Raw genomic sequence first — 20,657 nt, forward strand, 5'->3', positions numbered from 1 at the left:
AGCATGTGTAATTTTTGTTGATGAGTCAAAATACAGAGATTCTGTAAAGATAGAAGGAACTAGTTAAAAATAGATCCTTTTTGTAGCCGCACTGTATAAATACTGCTATTTAGAATATTTATAGCCCCTTCTACATAAAGCTTTATATACCAGATCCTTGGGCTTGTTGTTTTCATTAGTGACTATTTTCCTCACTATACATTTTTTCTGTACTTCCTGTATTTCTCAGCTCATGTCAATTACAGCTCAAAAATACATGCACTTCACTTGCTAACTTGTCCTCATGTCCTTCATGCTGCTTTACACCACTTACACCTCTGCTCCATCTGTGGGGGAGAGGTAGTTTCACATCTAGTAGATGTAACATGGCTGGCTTCCTTTTGTACTTAATGATCCCCCTTTTCATCCTCATATTTGTTCTTAGCATTTGTTATTTCTCACCAGCATTCCTAAATTAATCTTTAGCTGCTAAGTCTACTCTAGTAGTTATTCTCATAATAAATGCGTGGAAAAAAAAATCAAAAAGATGAAGTAGATGTAGTATAGCAAATCCATTAGCATAATCCACAGAATTACAGAATCACAGAATCATCTAGGTTGGAAGAGTCCTCCAAGATCACCTAGTCCAACCTCTGACCTAACACTAACCAGTCCTCCAAAGTGTTTTTTTCCCCAAATCATATGAATTATCTCACTAGATTAAAAATTCAATACTTTTTATTTCTTTCCTGAAAACATTTAAAGTTTCCATGGAACAAAAATTCTGAAAAGTCTGGTTAGTAATTTCTAAGTGGATTTTAGATTTGTTGTTGTTGTTTTCTTTTACTCCATTGCTTGAATTTCTTTCTTTCTTTATTTTTTTTACATTACATTCTGTTGTAATTCAGTAGTCAACAGGATAACATATATGTTTCGATAAGTATCTGCCAACAAATCTCAATTAAAAAACTTACCTTGAAACTTTTAGATTTTGTGTAATCATTATCTTCTGGCAGAATGTTGCTCATCAGAAAGTTGTAAATAATTCTGAAAATCAGAAATTTAGCCCTCTATTTTCACTATGCTAAGGATGAAAGCAAACCTTTTTAGAATAAGATATTTGGTCACACATAGTGGACAGCTGAGGCATAAGCTACCGGAAAGGGAAAATTAATACCTAATCCTATTAGTTAATGGATGGCTTTCTCTGAGCTGTATCATCATATGTTCTTTTTACAGTATTTAACTGATGTAATATAATTCTTTGTTTTCACATTCTTACATTTTTGGCTTGTAGACCTCTTTGTGATGTGCACAAATCAGCAAACCTCGGCATATTGCTAGAGTCAGGGGTAGTGACTCGAAATAGAAGACCAGTGTAACAAGCATAATTAAGGGTAAAGAATTTGAGAAAGAGCTGCTGTCTTTTGAAGTCACAGCTTTGCCTGCAGAGGAAATCCTTGAGAAAGGATTCAAATAAGCTTCATGGAGCGAAGAGGTACAGTCTGTATAAATATATTCTCCATCAAAATGCACTTTGAGTATTGTCAGAAGAGTTCGCTGACTCTAAAATGGATCATGTGATTAAGATTAAGTGTCAGGAGAATATAGGAGCTATCAGATGTCTTGAGCATATCATGTTCTAATACATAAAAGAATCCAGTTCCATCTAGAGAATTAAGCGTTCATAATTTAACACAATCTATAGGCAAAACTCCAGAGAAGAGGCAAAAGAAGTTTCTGGTGACAAAACTTGTATTTGGTAGCTTGAAATTATCTGCATTTGTGGGGCTTGTGTCCTTTAGCAACATTATAAACCCTAGGATTTGTGTGAGATTTAGTTTTGATAATTTTGAAATACACTTTTCTTTTTTCCTCCCAACGGAGAAAGCAGGCTTGAGAAAAAACACAGCACAAACTAATAACATTAGCACAGTTCTCACTGCAGCTTCAAAAAGAACAGTTAAGATTGCAATAAAATTATACGGCATTTGTACTGCTGTATGAGATACACAATCTACTAAACGTATCAGCAGTTAAATGTCAGTTTCTCAATCCCTTCATTACTCGGTCTGTATCATGGACAATACTTATGCATACTTGATCATAGGCAATACTTAACATGAGTTTTATAATTTGCTTTCTTTAAGCAAGCAATTGTGTATTTCAATTTTTAAAGTGAAATGATAGGAAGGTATATGCCTTCCTAAAATTCTCACCAAGTATCTATGTGTTTTAGTTAAGAATATGTGGAACATTTTTTTCCTATACTATTTCTGAACTATATGGTTATTTGTTGTTTGTCAGATATCATTTTCTGCCTTATTTACTTCCAAAATCAACCAGAAGCAGTGTGAAAAGGATACTCTAACAGTCTTCATAGAAAAAGGCACTTTGTAGGAAAAAAAAAAAAAAAAAAGTGCAGTTTCAAGGTAACAGCAAGACATCAATTTTCTGTGTTAGAAATTAACATAATGTTTTACATAATGATCCTCTTTGCTGATCATTAAAATAACATAGTTACCTCGGCAACTGGAACATTTTGCAAATGTTATCTAGTGATACATAACACATTCTAAAAATATATGTAACAAATAAAGTATGAAACATTATCATTTGGGAAGAATTATTTTTTCAATAAAAATACCTTCTAGTCTAAGCAGATTTTTGTGAGAATATTTCAGTTTAAGGCAACTTTGTTTTTCAACTAAACTGATTTTATGTGCTTGAAACCTGAAGACCTGTTGTTGCTTCATTTCATGACAAAGGAAAACAATAGCTGGTTTTCAATTACAACTCGATTTTTTTTTTCTTTAAATGTATCATTGGTAAATGTTTAGAAAATAAAAAATATTCCTATGTCAAGCTTAAAAAGCTCCAGAAAATATGACACACTGAAAAGTCGACTAATGAATTAGATATAGAGAGTTTACCATTTTAAATCTGAATGCATCCACTGCCTTTCCAGACCTCTCATTCTCTTCTTACTGGTACCCATGTGAGCCTCACTGGCATAACTGAAATCTAATGTGACTGAAATGAACAGTCATTGACACTCTTGACCTCCTCTCTTTTTCAAGCAAAACTCATTTAACTGTGTTCTCAATTGGTTTTGGCTGTCTTAAAACTAATTTTTGTGTAGAAATGATTTTCTGAAAAATTTTGCCCAGACCTAGTTACCAACACATCTTCCATTAGAGAGAAAATTGCTCCCAGGTATGCAATTTGGTTCATATCCTCCAAAATCTTTTTTGCTCTCCCTGGGTACTGAAGATACTACAATCTTGAAACACCATGTGCCATTGCCCCTTGCTGGCTGCTCTTCTCTGTCTTGGGAGTGTATTAAGAAATACTTCCCACTTCCGTGGGAAGTCACATTTAAGAGGTCCTTTGCTAGAGTATTGTCCCAGTGGAGATAATGGGATCTTTGCTATTGGAAGTGGCAGTGGGCTACAATCACTTTGCAAATCCACAGCAAATAATCTCATATCAGGAACATAATGAACAGGAAAGGCCAGGCTGTGACTATCTTTGATTTAAGACCATGTCAGCAAGAATCTGAGTGTACCTTTGTATAGTTCTTAAAAGCTCCAGCTTCAGTTACCATCCTTGTATTTGATCGCAACTGTTTTCTAGGGGTAGATAGCCTTAAAAGATTAGGGTCTGGGCTTTTACTCAGGTTTTGGTTGCCCATAGTTTGTGTCCTAGTATTGCTTCCAGATCCCCAGTCCAGCATCCTATATGTCAGGATGACATCCAGGCATTGTTTGTCCTTGTTTGCAGAGTACACCCAAGTATATGAACTGGAAGACAACTGTAAGATGTTTATTTGGTCCCCTGAACTGGAAAATGGACGGAGTAGGGTGCAAGTCCATCTCAAAGCATGCTTGCCCTATGACATAGGTATAATTACCTAGGTGCATCTGAACAGGAAGGCACATCTCCTAAGGGATCCATATTATTCATCCTGAACAGAGGAGAGTTGGGGCATGAGTCTGTGTCTTAAAATCACAGTCTCACACTAAAAGGTTTAAAGCCAATAATAAAGGTATTAATTACATCATCAAATTTTATAGCCATTCCTAAGACCTTTATCCTCTCTGACATCTAATGAGAGAGTGCCTGCTGTCTGGGGCTGTGATTAGCTCACAAAAAGGAGAGATTAGAGTATTAGCCATTACTGAGCAGATGGATCATTACATAGGATCTTAAGCCAAGAAATAAATATTCTAAGTAAGTCACATTTAGAAGATACAAAATATTTAAATAAAGTGTTAAATACCTGTGGAGATTAACGAGGATCCAACTTTTTGGTGTGACAACACACATACCAGAAGACGGATTGAAAAATGTATAAGGCATTCACATCATTTCTCTGGTTAATCAAGCTCTCTCAGTCACAATGACTACTTCTACTCAGGAGTCTATGGGCCATAGGAATCCTGTGCATGAATATCTATTTTAGGAGACTGCAGTCAGGTGACTCATGTACCTATTGCTCTTTATCTAGTATTACTCAGACTGTTTCCTGTATTTATCAGTGTTGCAGTTGTTGGGATTTTTAGTACACAAATAATGAGTACAGTAGGTTTTTGCTTTGCTTGCATTTTTAAGTTTGGATACAAAGAAGGTGGTTGATAAAGTGTTTTAAAGAGATAGATAAAGTGTTGTAGAGAGATAGAAAAACCATGGGCTTAGTCTGAAGAACTAGCTCATTACTTCAATGTGAAATTGTAAGCATTTAAATCTATATTTTTAGGAAAATGCCAACTGTAATCATTGCATTGTCTGTACTGTATGGTTTTATGTTTGGCTGTGTTTACAAGGTTGAGTCAGTTTGTTGGTCCCAGAACAACTTCATGAAGTGGTTTGCACTTTGACATTACATCAAAGGCAGTGCTGTTAGAATAGGAATAAACTGAGAGTCTCAAAAAAAAAAAAAAAAGTATTCCACTTACATTCTTTGTTATGAGCAAGACACCATTTGGGAAAAGAGTGAATACAGAGCCATTTAGGGAGAGGACTGAATTGAGAAGAACTATGATCTATCTCAGTTGGTGGTTGGGAATGACGGAAAAGAGTTTGTCTCTGAAAAGAAATCTTAAAATGACTTTAAGTATGGTGCTTTTAAGGTATGGCATTTCTGTACTGTTCCATTGGATTCTATAGCTCATGTTTACATGTTCCAACTATCTTCCCTGCAAACTCTGCCCGGAATCTCAGAGTGGAAGTGGATAAATTCTCCCTCTGCATGCAATATTTTCTAGAAATACTAATCAGAAGGAGTTAAATAACCAAAGACTAAAGATATGTCAACTCAATTAGTCAATATTCCTGGGCCTGGTTGAGCCAGAGAACAGAGAATACTGAAAATCCTGGGGCAGGAACCACAGATTAAATCAGTGATTATAAGGATATCTTTGGATGTGGAGACTACTTTTCCTAAAATAATGTAGACACAAGCAAAAAACAGACTGTGACGTACATGTGGCAGTTGTATTGTGAAGTTCCAGTGTTACAAGTTCAGCCTGCAAGTCTTTTTTTATTTCACTGATCTTGCCCATTTCTGTGTGCTCCTTTCCTGCTTTCATTGTTGCTTTTCCGTACATGCCTGTTTTTTGATGTCCAGGTTGCTTTTCTTGTAGTCGTTGGCAATTCTGTTGTGAAACACATAGAAAGCCCTTTTCCTCCAGAGGCTCTTTCCCACCTGTCTTGACTGTTATCAATTAATCACATACAAATTGCTCATGTGGGTCACTTCTTTATTGTTGGAGAAATAGACAGGGTTTTTTATATTCAAAAGTGTCATTTTGGTGTATCAAATAGAAATCACACAGTATAAATAAAACCTCTGAAACCTTCTAACCAAGTAATTCCCAAACAGATATAACTGATATTTCTTACAGAATGGAAATTTATTTGTTCAATATGAACTTGGACTACACTTTAAATATTATTTGTAATATTTGTAATTGATGCTCAAGATAACAATAACAGAAAAGACAAAATAATACATAATTCTGAAACTGTCTTGTTAGATATTTGAAAGTAATAGAATAATCTCATGATGTTTTTAATAGCTTGACTAAGGTTTTTAATCTTCAGTAGAGTTTTTACTCTGATTGTTTCTCTACCACTGGTCTAGTTGTAAACGCTTTGGAGAAATTCTGGGGACAAAGCTCTCTTTATATAGTCTGAAGGTATTTTCTTGCTTGTGGTTTAAGATTTTAAAGAGAAAACAAAAGTTTAAAATGTCTAGACTGGGCAACAGAACTATTGCAAGCTGTAGCAGGGCAGACACCCAAAGGAGAAAATCCTTCCAATTTAAAAATAGAAACTTGTTCCATCTGTGGATTATCTTTAATCCACTGATGTTTGCACATGGTACCCTACCTACATGCACGAACGGCATATGGACTAGAACGGAGGCATGGATTGATATTGGACTAATTCCCATCCATTTTTATAGTTCTAAACTGAAAAAAAAAAAAATCCAGAAGAAATGTGTGTGTCTTTCAAACAGATAACACCAGTCAGCTTTGGGAACACAAATATTTATGGAGATAGAAATCCATTGAACTCAAAGTGGTCCATGGCTCAGTCCAGCCATCAATGCAGGTTGGTTAATCAACTCTTTGGAATTATCTCTGCTAACTTCAGTACACAGTGCATTATACTTCATATGGTCTTAATGATCCACTTCTAAAGTCTAAGTCTTTTCAGTACTGTGTATTTACATGTCTAGTTTGTCTCTAAAATTATTTATGTATCTATCATTCACAAAAGACAATCCCATACTTTTGGGAGTCTGAAATGTGCTTCTCATTATATGTGTATATTCAATATTAAAATGTGCATACAAACTATAAAACTTGCAATGTGTTTTAAAATGTTTGATTAGATCTTGAGGGGACATATTCTTCAGAGGCATCATCTGCTGTGTAAAATTAAGGCAAATGCAACACTGTGCTCCTGTGCAAACACCAATCCAGTCCTGCTCTTCCAAGTAAACTGCAGTTGAAATCCAATTACTAATATTATACTTAAGATGAATTTGCCTCCTAGCAATTTTGCTATTAAGACTTTATTATGGTTAAATAGATACAGCCACTACTGTGGTTGGTTTGTTGTTTTTTTTTATTACTACTATCCATAGACTAACACTTCAGCATGGGCCATGTGCAGCTGCGGGATACATAAAAAAGTGACTGTAGGCAGCATTTGCCTTTCATCGTTCCAGCACAGTCACACCATAACTGGATCATTAGTGAAAGAAAGAATGGCCTGAGGCTGTCACGGAAAACATTTGGCTGTAGCATTCCTGGAACTCGGGGAATCAACTAAATATTGATGATTGTAAGTCTGCCTGTTTCTGTCTTGAGCACCTTCTAGGTGAGAGCTTTAAGATGGAAAGAGATATGCAGAGATATGCGCTCTTCAAGGAGTCTTCTTTGCTAGGGCTTTGCCAGTAAAGACTGCTTTATACTTAAAATGATGTATGCCAGCTAGGGTGACTTTAAAGTTCTGCAATTGTGAGAGGCCAGACTCCAGCCTGAGTTAGAGTCAATACTTTATAAACTGCAACAGATAACAAGTGGTCTGAAAACATTAAATACAAATCCATTTTTTCTTTTAGGATTTTGTGAGAGTGCTGCATTATTGCTCCTATCCTCCTTGTGGTTTATTTGTTTTAAAACAGAAGCAGTGTGTCTAATTGCTTAATGGAAAATGTACATACAAAAGCTAAAAGTGATTATATACAATAGCTAAAAGTCATTACATTGACTTTGCAAACAAATGTAAGATACAAGAGTTCTGGTAAGCTAAATATTAGCCTTATGATTAGACAGTTTCTAGCTTCATTTTAATTATGTTGTTAAAGAAATCTTTGAAATTATATAAATATAAACACAAGTTCTAAATTGCCTTTTCAAAAATCATCTAGAACTGGATAAATGAAGTTGTCTTTGAACAAGCAGTATGCCAAAATCTGTCCTCCACAGATCATGGAAATTACTCCAGATCCTGAAAGGAAAAGCATGACAGTTTTGTATTTTTTTATTATTTATTTGCAGTGGAATACAAACATTATAATAAAACTTTAGTCAGCTTTTCTTATTTTTTTGAATGGTCTGTTTACTTAAACATTTTGCCCAAGACTTTAGCCACCCACATAGAGATCAGTCCCGGTAGTTGCTGATACAAAACCAGTTGCAGGACAAGAGATTTATTTGCTTGTCTCTGTCTTTTAGGAATTTACTACAGCTGTCGATCCATGTTATACATCATAAAAGAAAGAAGAGCAGAAGCCAGCACTTTCTCCCTTAACTGTTTTCCAAGATAATATATACTAGCACATGACTATATTTCTAATTTTACAGAAAATTAAACATTCTAAAATTTAGATTTGCTATTCACTGTAAGAAAATGTGATGACTGAGATTTATCTTGTCTATCATAGTACCTGTATATAGTGTTTATAAAAATTGTTTCAGAAAGTGTCTATTTCTTTCTATTGATTGTAAAGAGTACCAAGGAAGACTAGTTTGGCTAACTGTCTTTTTGACACCTGCATTTGATGAAATAGATAGCTTGATTATTCAGGAATTAACATGGCTCATTTCAGCAATGTGAACATATCTGCTGTTTGGTAGGAAGAATAACATAATTTGCATACATTCTGGTCTTAAAATAGGTGATTTTTTAAGGCAAGTCAAATGTTAGTTTAGCGATACTTGCCTGTGTCCTTAAAAGTGTAGATGTAAAGAATATATTTCTTCCTCAGATACTGACAACTCCCAAAGCATTGTGACAACAGACATTTAATAGAAAAAGAAATCATACTGTAAATGCAAATTTTCTAGATTCTAGTGATTTGAACTTTAATTTTACCTAATGCCAGCCACCAGTGTAACATCAAAGGGAATTCAGACATAACTGCAAGGAAAAGAAAAGGAGGAATGTAAGTTTTTAAACAGTAAGTATGAGGATATGCAAATATTGCATTACAGTATCTGCTTAGTTATCTTTCAGAGATTATATGCTTTAGATTTATTGAAATTGCAAACTCTTATTGAGGTCCTAATCATTCAGATATTTGGTTATACTGTTGCATGAAACTGGGTGAGCAATCCCACTGGAAGTCATCTTTAAACATTAAAAGCGTGTGCTAAATTGAAGTTTTAGATTGTAAAATCTCTGAAAAAGAAATGGTTTGTTACTACTTAACTGTACAAAGTTTAGCATAATGGAGACACTGATCATCTAGTAGAGTGCTTCCATGTTGCTGCAATGCAAATATTTTAACCTGTCTAATGTTTTAAGTTTAATGGGTGATAACAGCACAAGAAAGACAGGCTAGGACTGTGCACTACGAGTTATCACAGATACCTAGCTCTGCTATGTGTCATGCAGCTACCCTTTTGTCCTGTAAGATGACCAATATCCCCACTGTATGATCAATATGAGCCTGTATCAGCCTCCAGAAGACCCAGCAGGGCTGTTGAAGCACTGAAGGGAGCTAGGAGGCATGCTGTGTGCTCTGGTAGTGCAGGTGAACTTTGGCTGGCCATTTGAAAGCAATAATAACAGTTCTGGTGTTGTTTGGAGATCAGTGTGCACCATATGATATAATGATATAAGACTTCAGAGTTTAAAATTCTGAAATTTTATAAGAAATTTGTTTTGTTTTGTTATTGCTATTTTTTTTAATACTCCAACAAATACAGAATTAAGTTTTAGATGTCAGTATTTAAAAACATGGATAAATTAAATGGATGGAAAGTACAGATTAATGTGTTTTTAGCTCCACGGAAGAATGGACTACACATATATTTAGCAGCAAACCTACTTACCAACTGAGGTTATGATGATATGAATAACAGTAACTGTTACAGCGTAATCCCAAACCCATTCTTCCACAACCAGGGCAAATAGCAGGCCACAAATGAAGAAGGTTATTTCCAATGAGACTACAAGAACTGTAAATGAAAGCAGGATATTTACACCAAGCATAGTTTTGAAAGGCTTTTTTCTCATATTCAAAGGTAATAGCACTAGGAAGTTAAAATCTCTGATACAATGTTATGCAAATTATTTCTGATTAGATCAAATATTACACTGATGGTTTCATTATAAAGTTCATTTCTAATTTTACCACAGACACCTGCATGGGTTGTATCCCAATTTCCCTATAAACTTTCAAATGTTTCATATTTTGTGTAAAAAACATGAGGATGAACAGTCCTCTATGTGTTGCCTAAAAGAGAAATAGTGTGGAAATCCTTCTCAGAGACCATCCATCCAGGGTCTTTGTGTATGGCACTAAATAGACTTCATTGATACTGACATAGAGCAACTTTTTTTCTTCCAAAACAGAACTGTGTGGCTAAGGGGTTACATCCAGTATGAACCTTGACAGTTTTCTCCCTGTCCACTTGTTTGCATCATGCACATGTATCAGTGCAACTTAAAGATGAGACATGCAAGGGGAAAGAGAGTAGAGAGCCTACAAAGCAAGCACAGGCCATCCATGTGGATCTCATGGTGTATAAAACCAGGAGGTCTGGCTTCTCGGTTCTGATAGCAAGGCTGACACAGCTACCATATACAATATGCCAGCTACAATATACAATATACAATATGGACAATAGCTGAGTTCTGTTGCTGAGACACTAATAAAGCAAGCTGACCGAGGAAGTCCGCCTCACAGGCAAGCTGTGCAGCCTGCAGAAACCACCTAAGCCGTCATGGAGCAGAGGAGCTAGGGTGTGGAGGTGCTCCTGCTCTTCTGCGAGGTGCAGGCTTCCCCAAAGCCTCGCTCAGCTTGGCTCACAGGACACTTTCTTGCCAGCATGGGAGGTAGGACCAAGAGAAACCCTTGTGGGTGAGCCCTCATGTCCTGCTACCTGAGCTAGTGGGGCTGAATGGAAAATGCCTGATGTCTCCTCCAGCTACAGCCCTCAGTGGTTGTGTAACGAACAGGCAATAATGGCACACTACTGATTCATAGGATTTTCAATCTAAAGACTTTTCATTTTTCTTTTTAATGTCCCTAGGCATATTGAACTCCCATTTTTAACTGAATTATTTTTTTCATTGTAGTAATGTAATAGCTAACATTACTGTAACTCAGAGTAGAGAGAATGTTATTATTTTTTTCTGTATTTAATTTATACATTTGGCAGCATTTTGTGCCTCTCAATTTTATTATTTTCTTTACACAGTCAATTAGTTCTTAATGTAATATGGATCTTTCATCTTTTTGGTTTAAAAAAATGTAAAAACACCAAGAAAAAGATAAAACCACATGTGGTTAGGAAAACAGAAAATGCACTTCAAAAATGTAATGTTTTTAATGCATAAATGCTTTCTTTAATTTATTAGATTTAATGTTAATAGTATTCATTTAAATTTTGCCAATAATTCTGTAATTTCAAAAGTAAAAACCATGTATACAGATATAATAAAAGGCAGCGTACACAGATAAAATACAGATAGTATACAGATGCTCTGTATACTTTTCCACAAAACTGGGCCAGTAACAATAGCTCAGTTCTGAGCTGAGACTCCCATTTTTATTTTGACATTATCTTTTAAAGACATCATTCTGTTTTTAACAGGCACAAGTGAGACCCCTAAACAAACTAATTCACATTTGCAACACCATTCAGAGAGCTCAGGTGTGTCTCTGTGCCCATAGATTTAAACAGATCCTTCTAAGTTTTGCTACTCCATGTTACTTCATCAGGTGGACAAAAAGCGGGATTGAATATTACCAACTTGCATGATGTATCAACTGTCTTTGGCACCTTATAAGCATGCTGCATCAAATTACCTTATACAATTCTGGAACAGAAAAATCATATTGAGATACGGTAATTACATTAGAGCCTTGAAAAGTAATTTTAATCGAATATGATTTAAATTTTATTTTTCCATTGCTACAAATGGGATATTTTTTTCATCTGAAAACCGTATTGTCAATGTACAAATATACATAATTTTTTATCACTCTTTTTAACATGATCAACTGAACAATTTACTTTTGAGCAGTTCTAATTACAGGTAATGTGGTTTGCCTTTGTAAAATAGATTACAAGTCTGAGAAAAATTTCATCTGTGCATGTAATTTAAGAATGACGGTTTAGGAACGTGAAATTATTTTGAAGGTTTCAGATGATACTGCAGGAATTTGTATTAGGATATATAAAGGTATGTTTAGGAACTGAATTACAATCAAACTCTGAAATTTTAATGCCCACTATATTACTAAAAGGGCTCTAAAATATTGTCAATAAGGAAAATGAGTTTACATCCAGATTTAATCTATTTTCTTGGCTGGGGAAAAAAAAAAAATTAGATTACCTAAATAATGTGGGTTAAACCATGATGGATTTGTCTTAAAATCAAAAGGTGCCAAACCATCCAACATTTGAATCCTGGGGAAATAGAATAAATAAATTTAACCATAAATTTTCAATAATGCCTTAGTGATTGCATAACATATTATAGGTGCTTTTAAATAAGATTCCAAATGGAATATTCTACATTTCATTCATGTTATGGTCTTGCCCTTGCACACGGTTTCTGTGATCTCCTCTCCATATTTTTACTTAAAATGCCTGACACTATACATGCCAGTCAATAGCTTCCTAAGGGAAAATAATTTATATTTCTTATTGACTATAAAATCTTTCCTTTTAAATTTTTCATGTCATATTTTCTTTTAAGTTTATTTATTTACAAGTGCAAGGGAGTATATTAGAGCCAGCATTTTATATTTACTTTTGAGTATTATTTACTTCATGCATTTAAATGAAGGTTCGGGTGTAACAATATAACTGAATTTGAAAAATCTGTTCACGGAATAATGGGCTGGATGCCTCCAGTCTGGATGTCTCTTCTCCAGAGTCATTGTTCTACTCACTATATCCATCTGTAACATGCAGTCATAGTAAAGACATGGAAATCTTACTTGAATACTGCAAAGCCAATGGAAAGGACTACATAATACACGGTGTAGAAAACTGCCATGCATATCAACAGGTTCAACAGAACAACCTGCAAAAGGGAAAAAGAGAATAAAACCTAATGTTGTGTGTTTGCATTGTCAAAAATAATTCCAGATGTAATTTGTAAGAATTCAGGGAATGAGAAGCACATTTGAGAGTTTCAGATCATTCAGATGTGTAACTAGCCTAATTTTTGTCTTAAAAGAAATGCCATCCTTGTAATTATGTTGAAACTATATAAAAATAAAATGTAGAAAATTGTAAAGGTATGATTGTTGTTTTCTAGCCTCTAGAAAGTATGTAATTCCAGTGTTTACATTCAAAGGTAGGGATATAGGCAACTTAAATGAGAATAACTTAAATGAAGATAACGAGGGATAGCTGTTAAACACCTTTCAAAACTCAATTACTTGTGAATTTCTTTTAAATAAACTCCAACTCCAAATTTTAAAAATGTGCATAAAAATATGAGTTTCAGAAAGTACCACTATCTTATTATCAAACATTGGGTCTTTAAAATAAGAAACATTATAAAAAGAATTACACAAAGAATTTGTGCTTTCTAAGGTATCGTGGCATCATTATTTCTTTCATTCCGTTGAAGTATCTTCACTTCTGACCTGACGCTTCAGAAGTAATGCATCCAGAGGAAAAAATGTGAGCCTTCGCCTGATAATGTTCCTAAAATGCCTTCAGATCCTTTCTTTTCAAGTGAAGCATAATTCACATCTGTGCTCATCTAAGCTGGCTTCCTGAATTATGCAGGCCCTAGGAGTTATATTAATTCCTACAGTTATAATGTAAAATTATGTTTTGAAGTTTAATATACTTTGGTAATAACAATGGAGTCTTGCTAATGCATAACACTGGCATTTTTGTTTTCTCTGATGATCAAATGACATTCCAGATGATTATTTGTGCTTCTGTTGCTGATGGGTTGTTGTTTTTTTTTGTTTGGTTTGGTTGGCTGGTTGTTTTTTGTAGTTTGTTTTGTTTTCTTTTGTTTTGTTTTTCTCTGTAGGGAAATAACACATATAATGAACACATAAAATGATTTAAAATTTTTCTTGCCCATTCTCCAGTTTGGCTACCAAATTGTTGAAACTAGCAATGGTGTTTACCTGACTCATCTGGTTAAGATCTCCATAGATCTCTGACATATGAAGCATTTTAAGTTTTATTGAAAATGCAATGTTGACTGTTATTCCTATATATAGGAATATATATTCTATATATATTCTGTATTATTATATATTTAATATACATATATATATTCTATATATTCTATAGAATATATATAAAGGCTAGATTTTGACCATCTAGCCTTAGCCATCAGGCCTTTTGTGTTGTTTTACCTATTCCACTTGAGTATGAATACTATAGGAAATTTATCTTTGAATTGCTTCCTGTACTCTTAAGGGTGAGGAAACCACTGCAAAATGCTTCTTCCTATGTAAGGTTCTGTATCTGCCGCAGCTTATCCTTTTCATCGGTATTTGTGGTTTTGCCTCATCTTCCATATTTGTTCCATTTTTCCTCTATTATATTTTTTTAACCTTCCATTCTTTAACTGTATTCTTAAGCTTATATTTTGTTCACCTATTCACTTCATGTTTCCTTATTTGATGCTGCTAGTATGTCCTATTTCATACGATATCTTTTATGATCCTGTATATTCTCACTTTAACTGAACTTTCCCTTATTATAAAATTTGAAGACGTGATGAAATCCTGGTGCCTTGTCCCACAGCGGTACTCTCTTATTAGCTATTCTTTCACCTTTTCATACGCTTGAGGTTGAGCTAAACTTAACATGTAGTGATAAACCCTCTTTCATTGTACTTTGTTTTTTGTTGTTGTTGTTGTTGTTATTGTTTTGTGTTTTTTGTTTGTTTGTGTTTTTTGTTTGTTTGTTTGTTTGTTTGAGACATACAGACAATAGTAGTATCATTTCTCTTTCTGGTAATCCTGTTCTTCTTTAGAGAAAAACTGAACATGGACACTATTAACAGCAACACTCCCCACAACAAAACTGTACTGATGACCCATAATAAGATCATCGTGGTCATTCAGATCTCTTACCAGTCATTCTGGTGCCTCAGTTGCCAGTAATTATTTTGCAGAAGCTAAATCTGTATTTCATTTCAGCTTTTAAGTGTCCCTCCATCATTTTCCACTTTACTTCAAAGTAAAAGCTGAGTGGCAGAAAATGCATTCTTAAGAATGCATTAGCTTGATTTGGATAGCATTTACTCAAGATGTCTGTACCCTGTGTTTGATGGCCTGTCCTACCTAAAAGAATTCAAACTTACAGCTTCCACTTTCAAGAAAAAAGCTGTATCACACTTTTGATTGGATATATACTAGTAGATTTCACAATGACTAACTAGACAAAGTAATTTTTCCCCTTCAATAGAAATTACAGCCTTTACAGTCTTAGTTCTGCAATGGACATTTTAATCATGGTCTCGATATTTAAAAAGAGGACACTGCCACAGAAAGACAGTGTTACATAAAATACTTCTAGGCACATCAAAAAAATGTACCATTCTGGTCCAAAATTCCATTTAGGCTACTTTACAATAGCCAAATGTGTAAACTGGGGGAAGTAGTATAAGGACATGGGAAATACAAGTAATGTTTGTTTCCAGGGATGGATGTTTTAAAATCTTAAAACCTTTTAAAACCATAGATTGCATTCACATCACAGCGTTTTGAAGACCTTGATGGGTCTTTCTTCCACTACTTTTTCAATTTGCTTTCATTTTCCAGAATACTTTCTGAAAAAAAGTACCACAACTTAATTCTGGGTGTTGTGAGAAAGTACCTTGGGGTGGGGTGGGGCTTTAAACCTATTGAATGATAGTTTTAATGACTGGCTTGTGAAATGCCCTCTAGTCCTTACGTTATCAGAAATAGTGAGGTTTTCATTCCCTACTTATATTTTCTGTTATCCCTAATCGTTTCTGTCTCTATACTGTCCTATGTGTCAGATACCTAAGGAGAAAAGTTCTCATCTACTACTAAGTCCCTCCAGATACAAAATCTATACTATATCAGTGATTGCTATTGTTGTCTTTGCACTTTTTCTAGTGCTATATTCTCTTTGTAAAAAGATGTAACTAGACCAACTTTCAACTTCCTCTTCTATTAACAGGTTTTAAATTTTGTCAAGGTACAGCAAATGATTTAGTTTGAAAGTAGCAGTGACAGTTTTCATTGCCTGAGAGCACTGTCATACTGCAATAATGATCTAACAAGAATGTAATTACTATAGTGATTCCATTATTAAGTAAATTTGGACACGTAAATATGGGTCCTAAGCCTGAAAATTTATGTATGTGCCATGCAAGATTTCCTGCTGAATTTCCCCAGAGATCAAATTTAGCTCAGTTCCAGAGATGAAATTGAGCTGATATCGTCTGAAAGTTCTTAGGTTTTACAGAAATTCTTGTCCATGCTAGTCAAAAATAAATTTAAAATAGAAAAATGAAGACTATGATGAAAAATTACAAATACAGATATTCATTCAAAAGTAAATTCTTGAAAAGTAACCCTGTATAAATTAAACAGACCGTAGTGAACTGTACATAATTTTTCATCAAAATGGCAAGCAGAGATTATGAATTGAGTATAGTAAAGCACTGTATCAAAGCAAAAGAAGCCAGTGTTTCTGTCTTTGATATGTGACACAATGGAACTGAATTTAAGAAAGAATAGGTAAGAACTAATAGGGTAATAGAAGTCCTTTTTTGAAGAAAGGTAAAAGAAGTCGTGTGCAGTTTGACTACAGGGACTGAGGTAGGGAAAATAGTTGCATATTTATAACTAAAAATGAAAATGAAGTATTTGGAGACGTAAGATGAAAGAAATTCAAAGCAAACCAAACATAAAGAAATTATAAGATGCTACAAAGTTTCACAAATCATTTCCATTTTGCAGTGTTTGAAAGACACTTGCTCTTTTTATTTATTTGCTTTTATTCAAGAATTTTCATCAAAATTGGTTATTGAATAGTTCTGTGCCCTCATCCTTACTATGGATATTTGAGGATAAAGTTGGAAAATGTTCTTGACAAGTGATTCACAAACAACAAAGGCAAGAAAAAAAAAAAAAAAAAAAAAGGATATTTTTTTGAAATCCTCATTTTTAAATAAAAGTCAGTTTTAAGCCAAGATTTCAGAGAAAAATATAAAACATAGACAACTTGGAAATGCAATTTTCATTTTGATTTAACTTGTTATATGTTGGTAAAAGCTATAGATGAACGTTATCTCATACTAACTCAGTTTTATGAGTTTCTCTTGCCATACTGTGACAGAAAACAAGCCCTCAAGGCTTTGGGATTTAAGCTGGGAGAATATAAAGCAAAATAAGGAAGAGGCATTACCCTTAAACACAGCACTTGGGAAGATAAAGTGACAACCAGTTTGGAGTCAGCATTTTAAAAAAATATGTTAAAAAATGAAGGTGCAGAGAAGAACCACAAAAGAGAGCTGATGGCTAGAAATGTTTTGTTGTTGTTGTTGTTGTTGTGTTTTGTTTTGTTTTTTGTTTTTCATTAGGACTACAGCTCTAAAGAGGTCAATCTGTTTAGCTCTGAGGGATGATTTGCTTATGATGGATAAGTTCCTTTGCAGGCAGAAAATACCAGGTATTAGGGGCTCTTTAATCCATCAGAAAAGCCACATGAAATAAACAACTTCAAGTTGTAGCTGGACAAATTCAAAAGATGCATTCAAGACATTTTCAACTGTAAAGGCAATTAGCCAATGGAACAAACTGTCTTTGGAAATAATGGATTCTTCAAAACCAGGTGCCTCTCTGGATGAAGCTTCATTCAGATATCTCTATTGTTCAATTCTGACCATAGGTCTTTGAATGGCTGTGTGGTAGATATATTTACAGAACCATCTGACACTTACAGATATATGGATACTGCAAATTTACTAACCATTTATATTACTTTTATTTTGCTAGATATTGAAAAGTGAAACTACGTCACTGCATTTATCACTCACAGTTGCAAGGAGGCAATATTCTATTTCTAATGCAACAGAAGAGAAACCCATCGTGCCTGTACAAACTGATATTTGACAATCTTATTCTATGGTTTTTCTCTACATCAAAAGAAAGCAAAACAAAAACTGAGAACATTTAATCTGTTGTCAACCAGTTTTATCTGAGAGGAAAATACAGCTCTCCTTTTTTCAATATCTTTATCGTAAATGACAATTGGCCAAATAAACTGTTTCATTCATTCTTTTGGATCATGGTGTACCCCATGGCCAGTGGGGTACAGTTCATTGACTGCAATGTTACATTCAAGTTTAGTAGCCATGCTGTACCTCACCCCCTGAAAGTATCCCTAAATCTTGGGCACTTTTTTTGTTGGGAATCATTTTTATCCCATTTCTCTGAGCAGATGCACATTTCCTGGAATTCTCCTTTATCTGCCTCCTTTAAGCCTTATCTGCTCCAGATGCAGATTTGTACTGTAATAAAAGTGGTGAGACAGGACTGAATAACAGAGCTGAAGGAAGGCTGTGAGCTGATGGCCTGTTGACCTCTAATTACAGTAGGTGAATTCCTGGCCTCTCTTGAAGTCAGGGCTAAACTTGCATTGGCTTCGAAGGCCCAAGATTTTTCTCTTTATACCCAGAATATTCTTAGTTCCTATCTAATGTAGTGAGGTATTAGCTTGCTTTGCTCACTTGAGTACAGCTAAAGAAAGGCATGCAGTGCAGTGCTAAGAATATACTCAAATTAATAACACAAAAATAGAAACTTTTTGGAAATTTTCCATTTCTATAACATTCAACTTCTTTTCATTTCCACTGAAATTTATATATATATATTTAAAACTCAAAATATATTTTATTTTCAAACTATTTTTTCCCTTTGTAACCCCTCAAATATTTCAAAGTGGAAAACATGAGTTAAAAACTACAGGGTCATTTATTATATGCTAAAACAATTTAAAGAAAGAATGTTAGGAATACCTTGGTATCATTAATTTTTTGATTTTATTAGGCAATTCCAAGAATTAGATCTCATAAATGCAGCTACAGCACATATTCTTAAATCCTTCTTGTAAGGTGTACTTTGCAGTACTTACTACCAGACCAATAATAAGCTCTCCCGTTCTTTTTGCTTTTTAAGAAGTGAACATTGAATAATACTCTGTAAGAATGAAAGCAATTGCTTTTTAAAGACCTGCAGTAGCTACCTAATACTCTAAATACTACCCAGTGACATACAGCACTATACAAACTCAATTCCCTTTACCTTGGTTTCAGCAGTTTTGACCTTGAGAGCCATGGACACATGATGAGTGAGAGGAAGTGATGTTGCTATATTCCTTATGTCAATATCAGTCAGAAGAAGCAGCTGTTTTTCACCCAAAAAAACATTCTTATAGGTGAGCATAGGACAGAGTGAGGTAGGTTGATTGGATTAAACAGAATTGAGACAGAAGCCATCTGTGAGCTAATTGTAAGCGGCTGAAGACCAAACAGAAAATCCTATTCACTCATTTAATGATCATACTTTTGTACCTATGGTCAACTAAAGCATATCTATAATACAAGTTGGCCATTTAGAGACAAAATTCTGTATTCTATTTTCTACCTTCTGTTTGTTGTTGTTTTTTTTTTCAGCATTCATTTAATCACCACTCCTTGGGTTGATTACACCTTCCTACATTTAATTAGTTTTACAATTTCTAACATTAATTCTGTTGACTGTACATGTAGAACAGTACATTCTTCACATTGTTCCTGTTAGCATTTTTATTCTATATTTATTACATCATGTATAATTCACATTAAATTAGGTATAATTAGGTTAAGAAACGACAGACTTATGTTATGACTCTTCTCCTTTTCCTGAATCATTATTTTTTCCTTCAGTAGAATGAAATTTAGCATGCTCTAAATCAGATCCACCTTCTACTGAGCAGTTCCTTAATGGATTTGGATTTGACTTTTTACAGACATGTTATGATTCACTATGCTGCATTACATAGAAAAAGAGCTAATATAAGGGAGTATTTCTGAAACTGAATGAAGAATGATTTATTTATTTATTTACTTTGTTATCACCAACATAATCTGAGCAAGTTTCATTTTTTTATGTCTTTTTAATTGTACAAAATTAATACTATCTGCTTTAGGATGTCATCTGTAGTCAGCAAACAAGAGCTTCTGCTCATGAATTGGATAGTTCCAGATTGTGAACACTGTCAGGGAAATTACAGGTAGTATCTTGTGAAATTTCTTCCTGTGCAAAATGCTAGCACAAAAGTCTGTGCATCAGTTAAATAGTATTTTGATAGCTGAAGTGATGTCAAAGGAATAGAATGAAACAACAATAGCAACAAAATTAATTTGCTTAAGTTGTTGCAATAGTCACAAGTAGCAAATTAATGAAGAGATATGTTAGCAATTTTTATTAATTAAAAAATGTTTGAAAATGAATAAAAGGTTCCATTCAAAGAGTATCATGTCTATCCAAAAAGATCAAATGAAAACATTTGTGACATAAAATTTGCATAAAGATTTGCAGTAACCATGAGTAGCAATCTAATTGAAAAAATAATGGATTGCATTAATCTAATACCGTTATTAAATATAATATTTCACTGACATGTTCACAAAGAGTCAAT

At 34.2% G+C, this 20,657-nt stretch overlaps 1 protein-coding gene across 1 annotated transcript; it reads right to left on the minus strand.

The window, feature by feature from the left end:
• Positions 1–7,909: 7,909 nt before the first annotated feature.
• Positions 7,910–19,312, minus strand: TMEM244 (transmembrane protein 244; the record flags this gene model as incomplete). Its single annotated transcript, XM_084514620.1, has 6 exons — positions 7,910–8,004; positions 8,872–8,916; positions 9,834–9,959; positions 12,346–12,419; positions 12,956–13,041; positions 19,280–19,312. The coding sequence occupies 6 exons, from the start codon at positions 19,310–19,312 to the stop codon at positions 7,910–7,912; spliced, it is 459 nt and encodes a 152-aa protein (XP_084370746.1).
• Positions 19,313–20,657: the final 1,345 nt, after the last annotated feature.

The sequence above is a fragment of the Aythya ferina genome (assembly GCF_964211825.1).
Source record: "Aythya ferina genome assembly, chromosome: 3".
In the NCBI taxonomy this organism is placed as follows: Eukaryota; Metazoa; Chordata; class Aves; order Anseriformes; family Anatidae; genus Aythya; species Aythya ferina.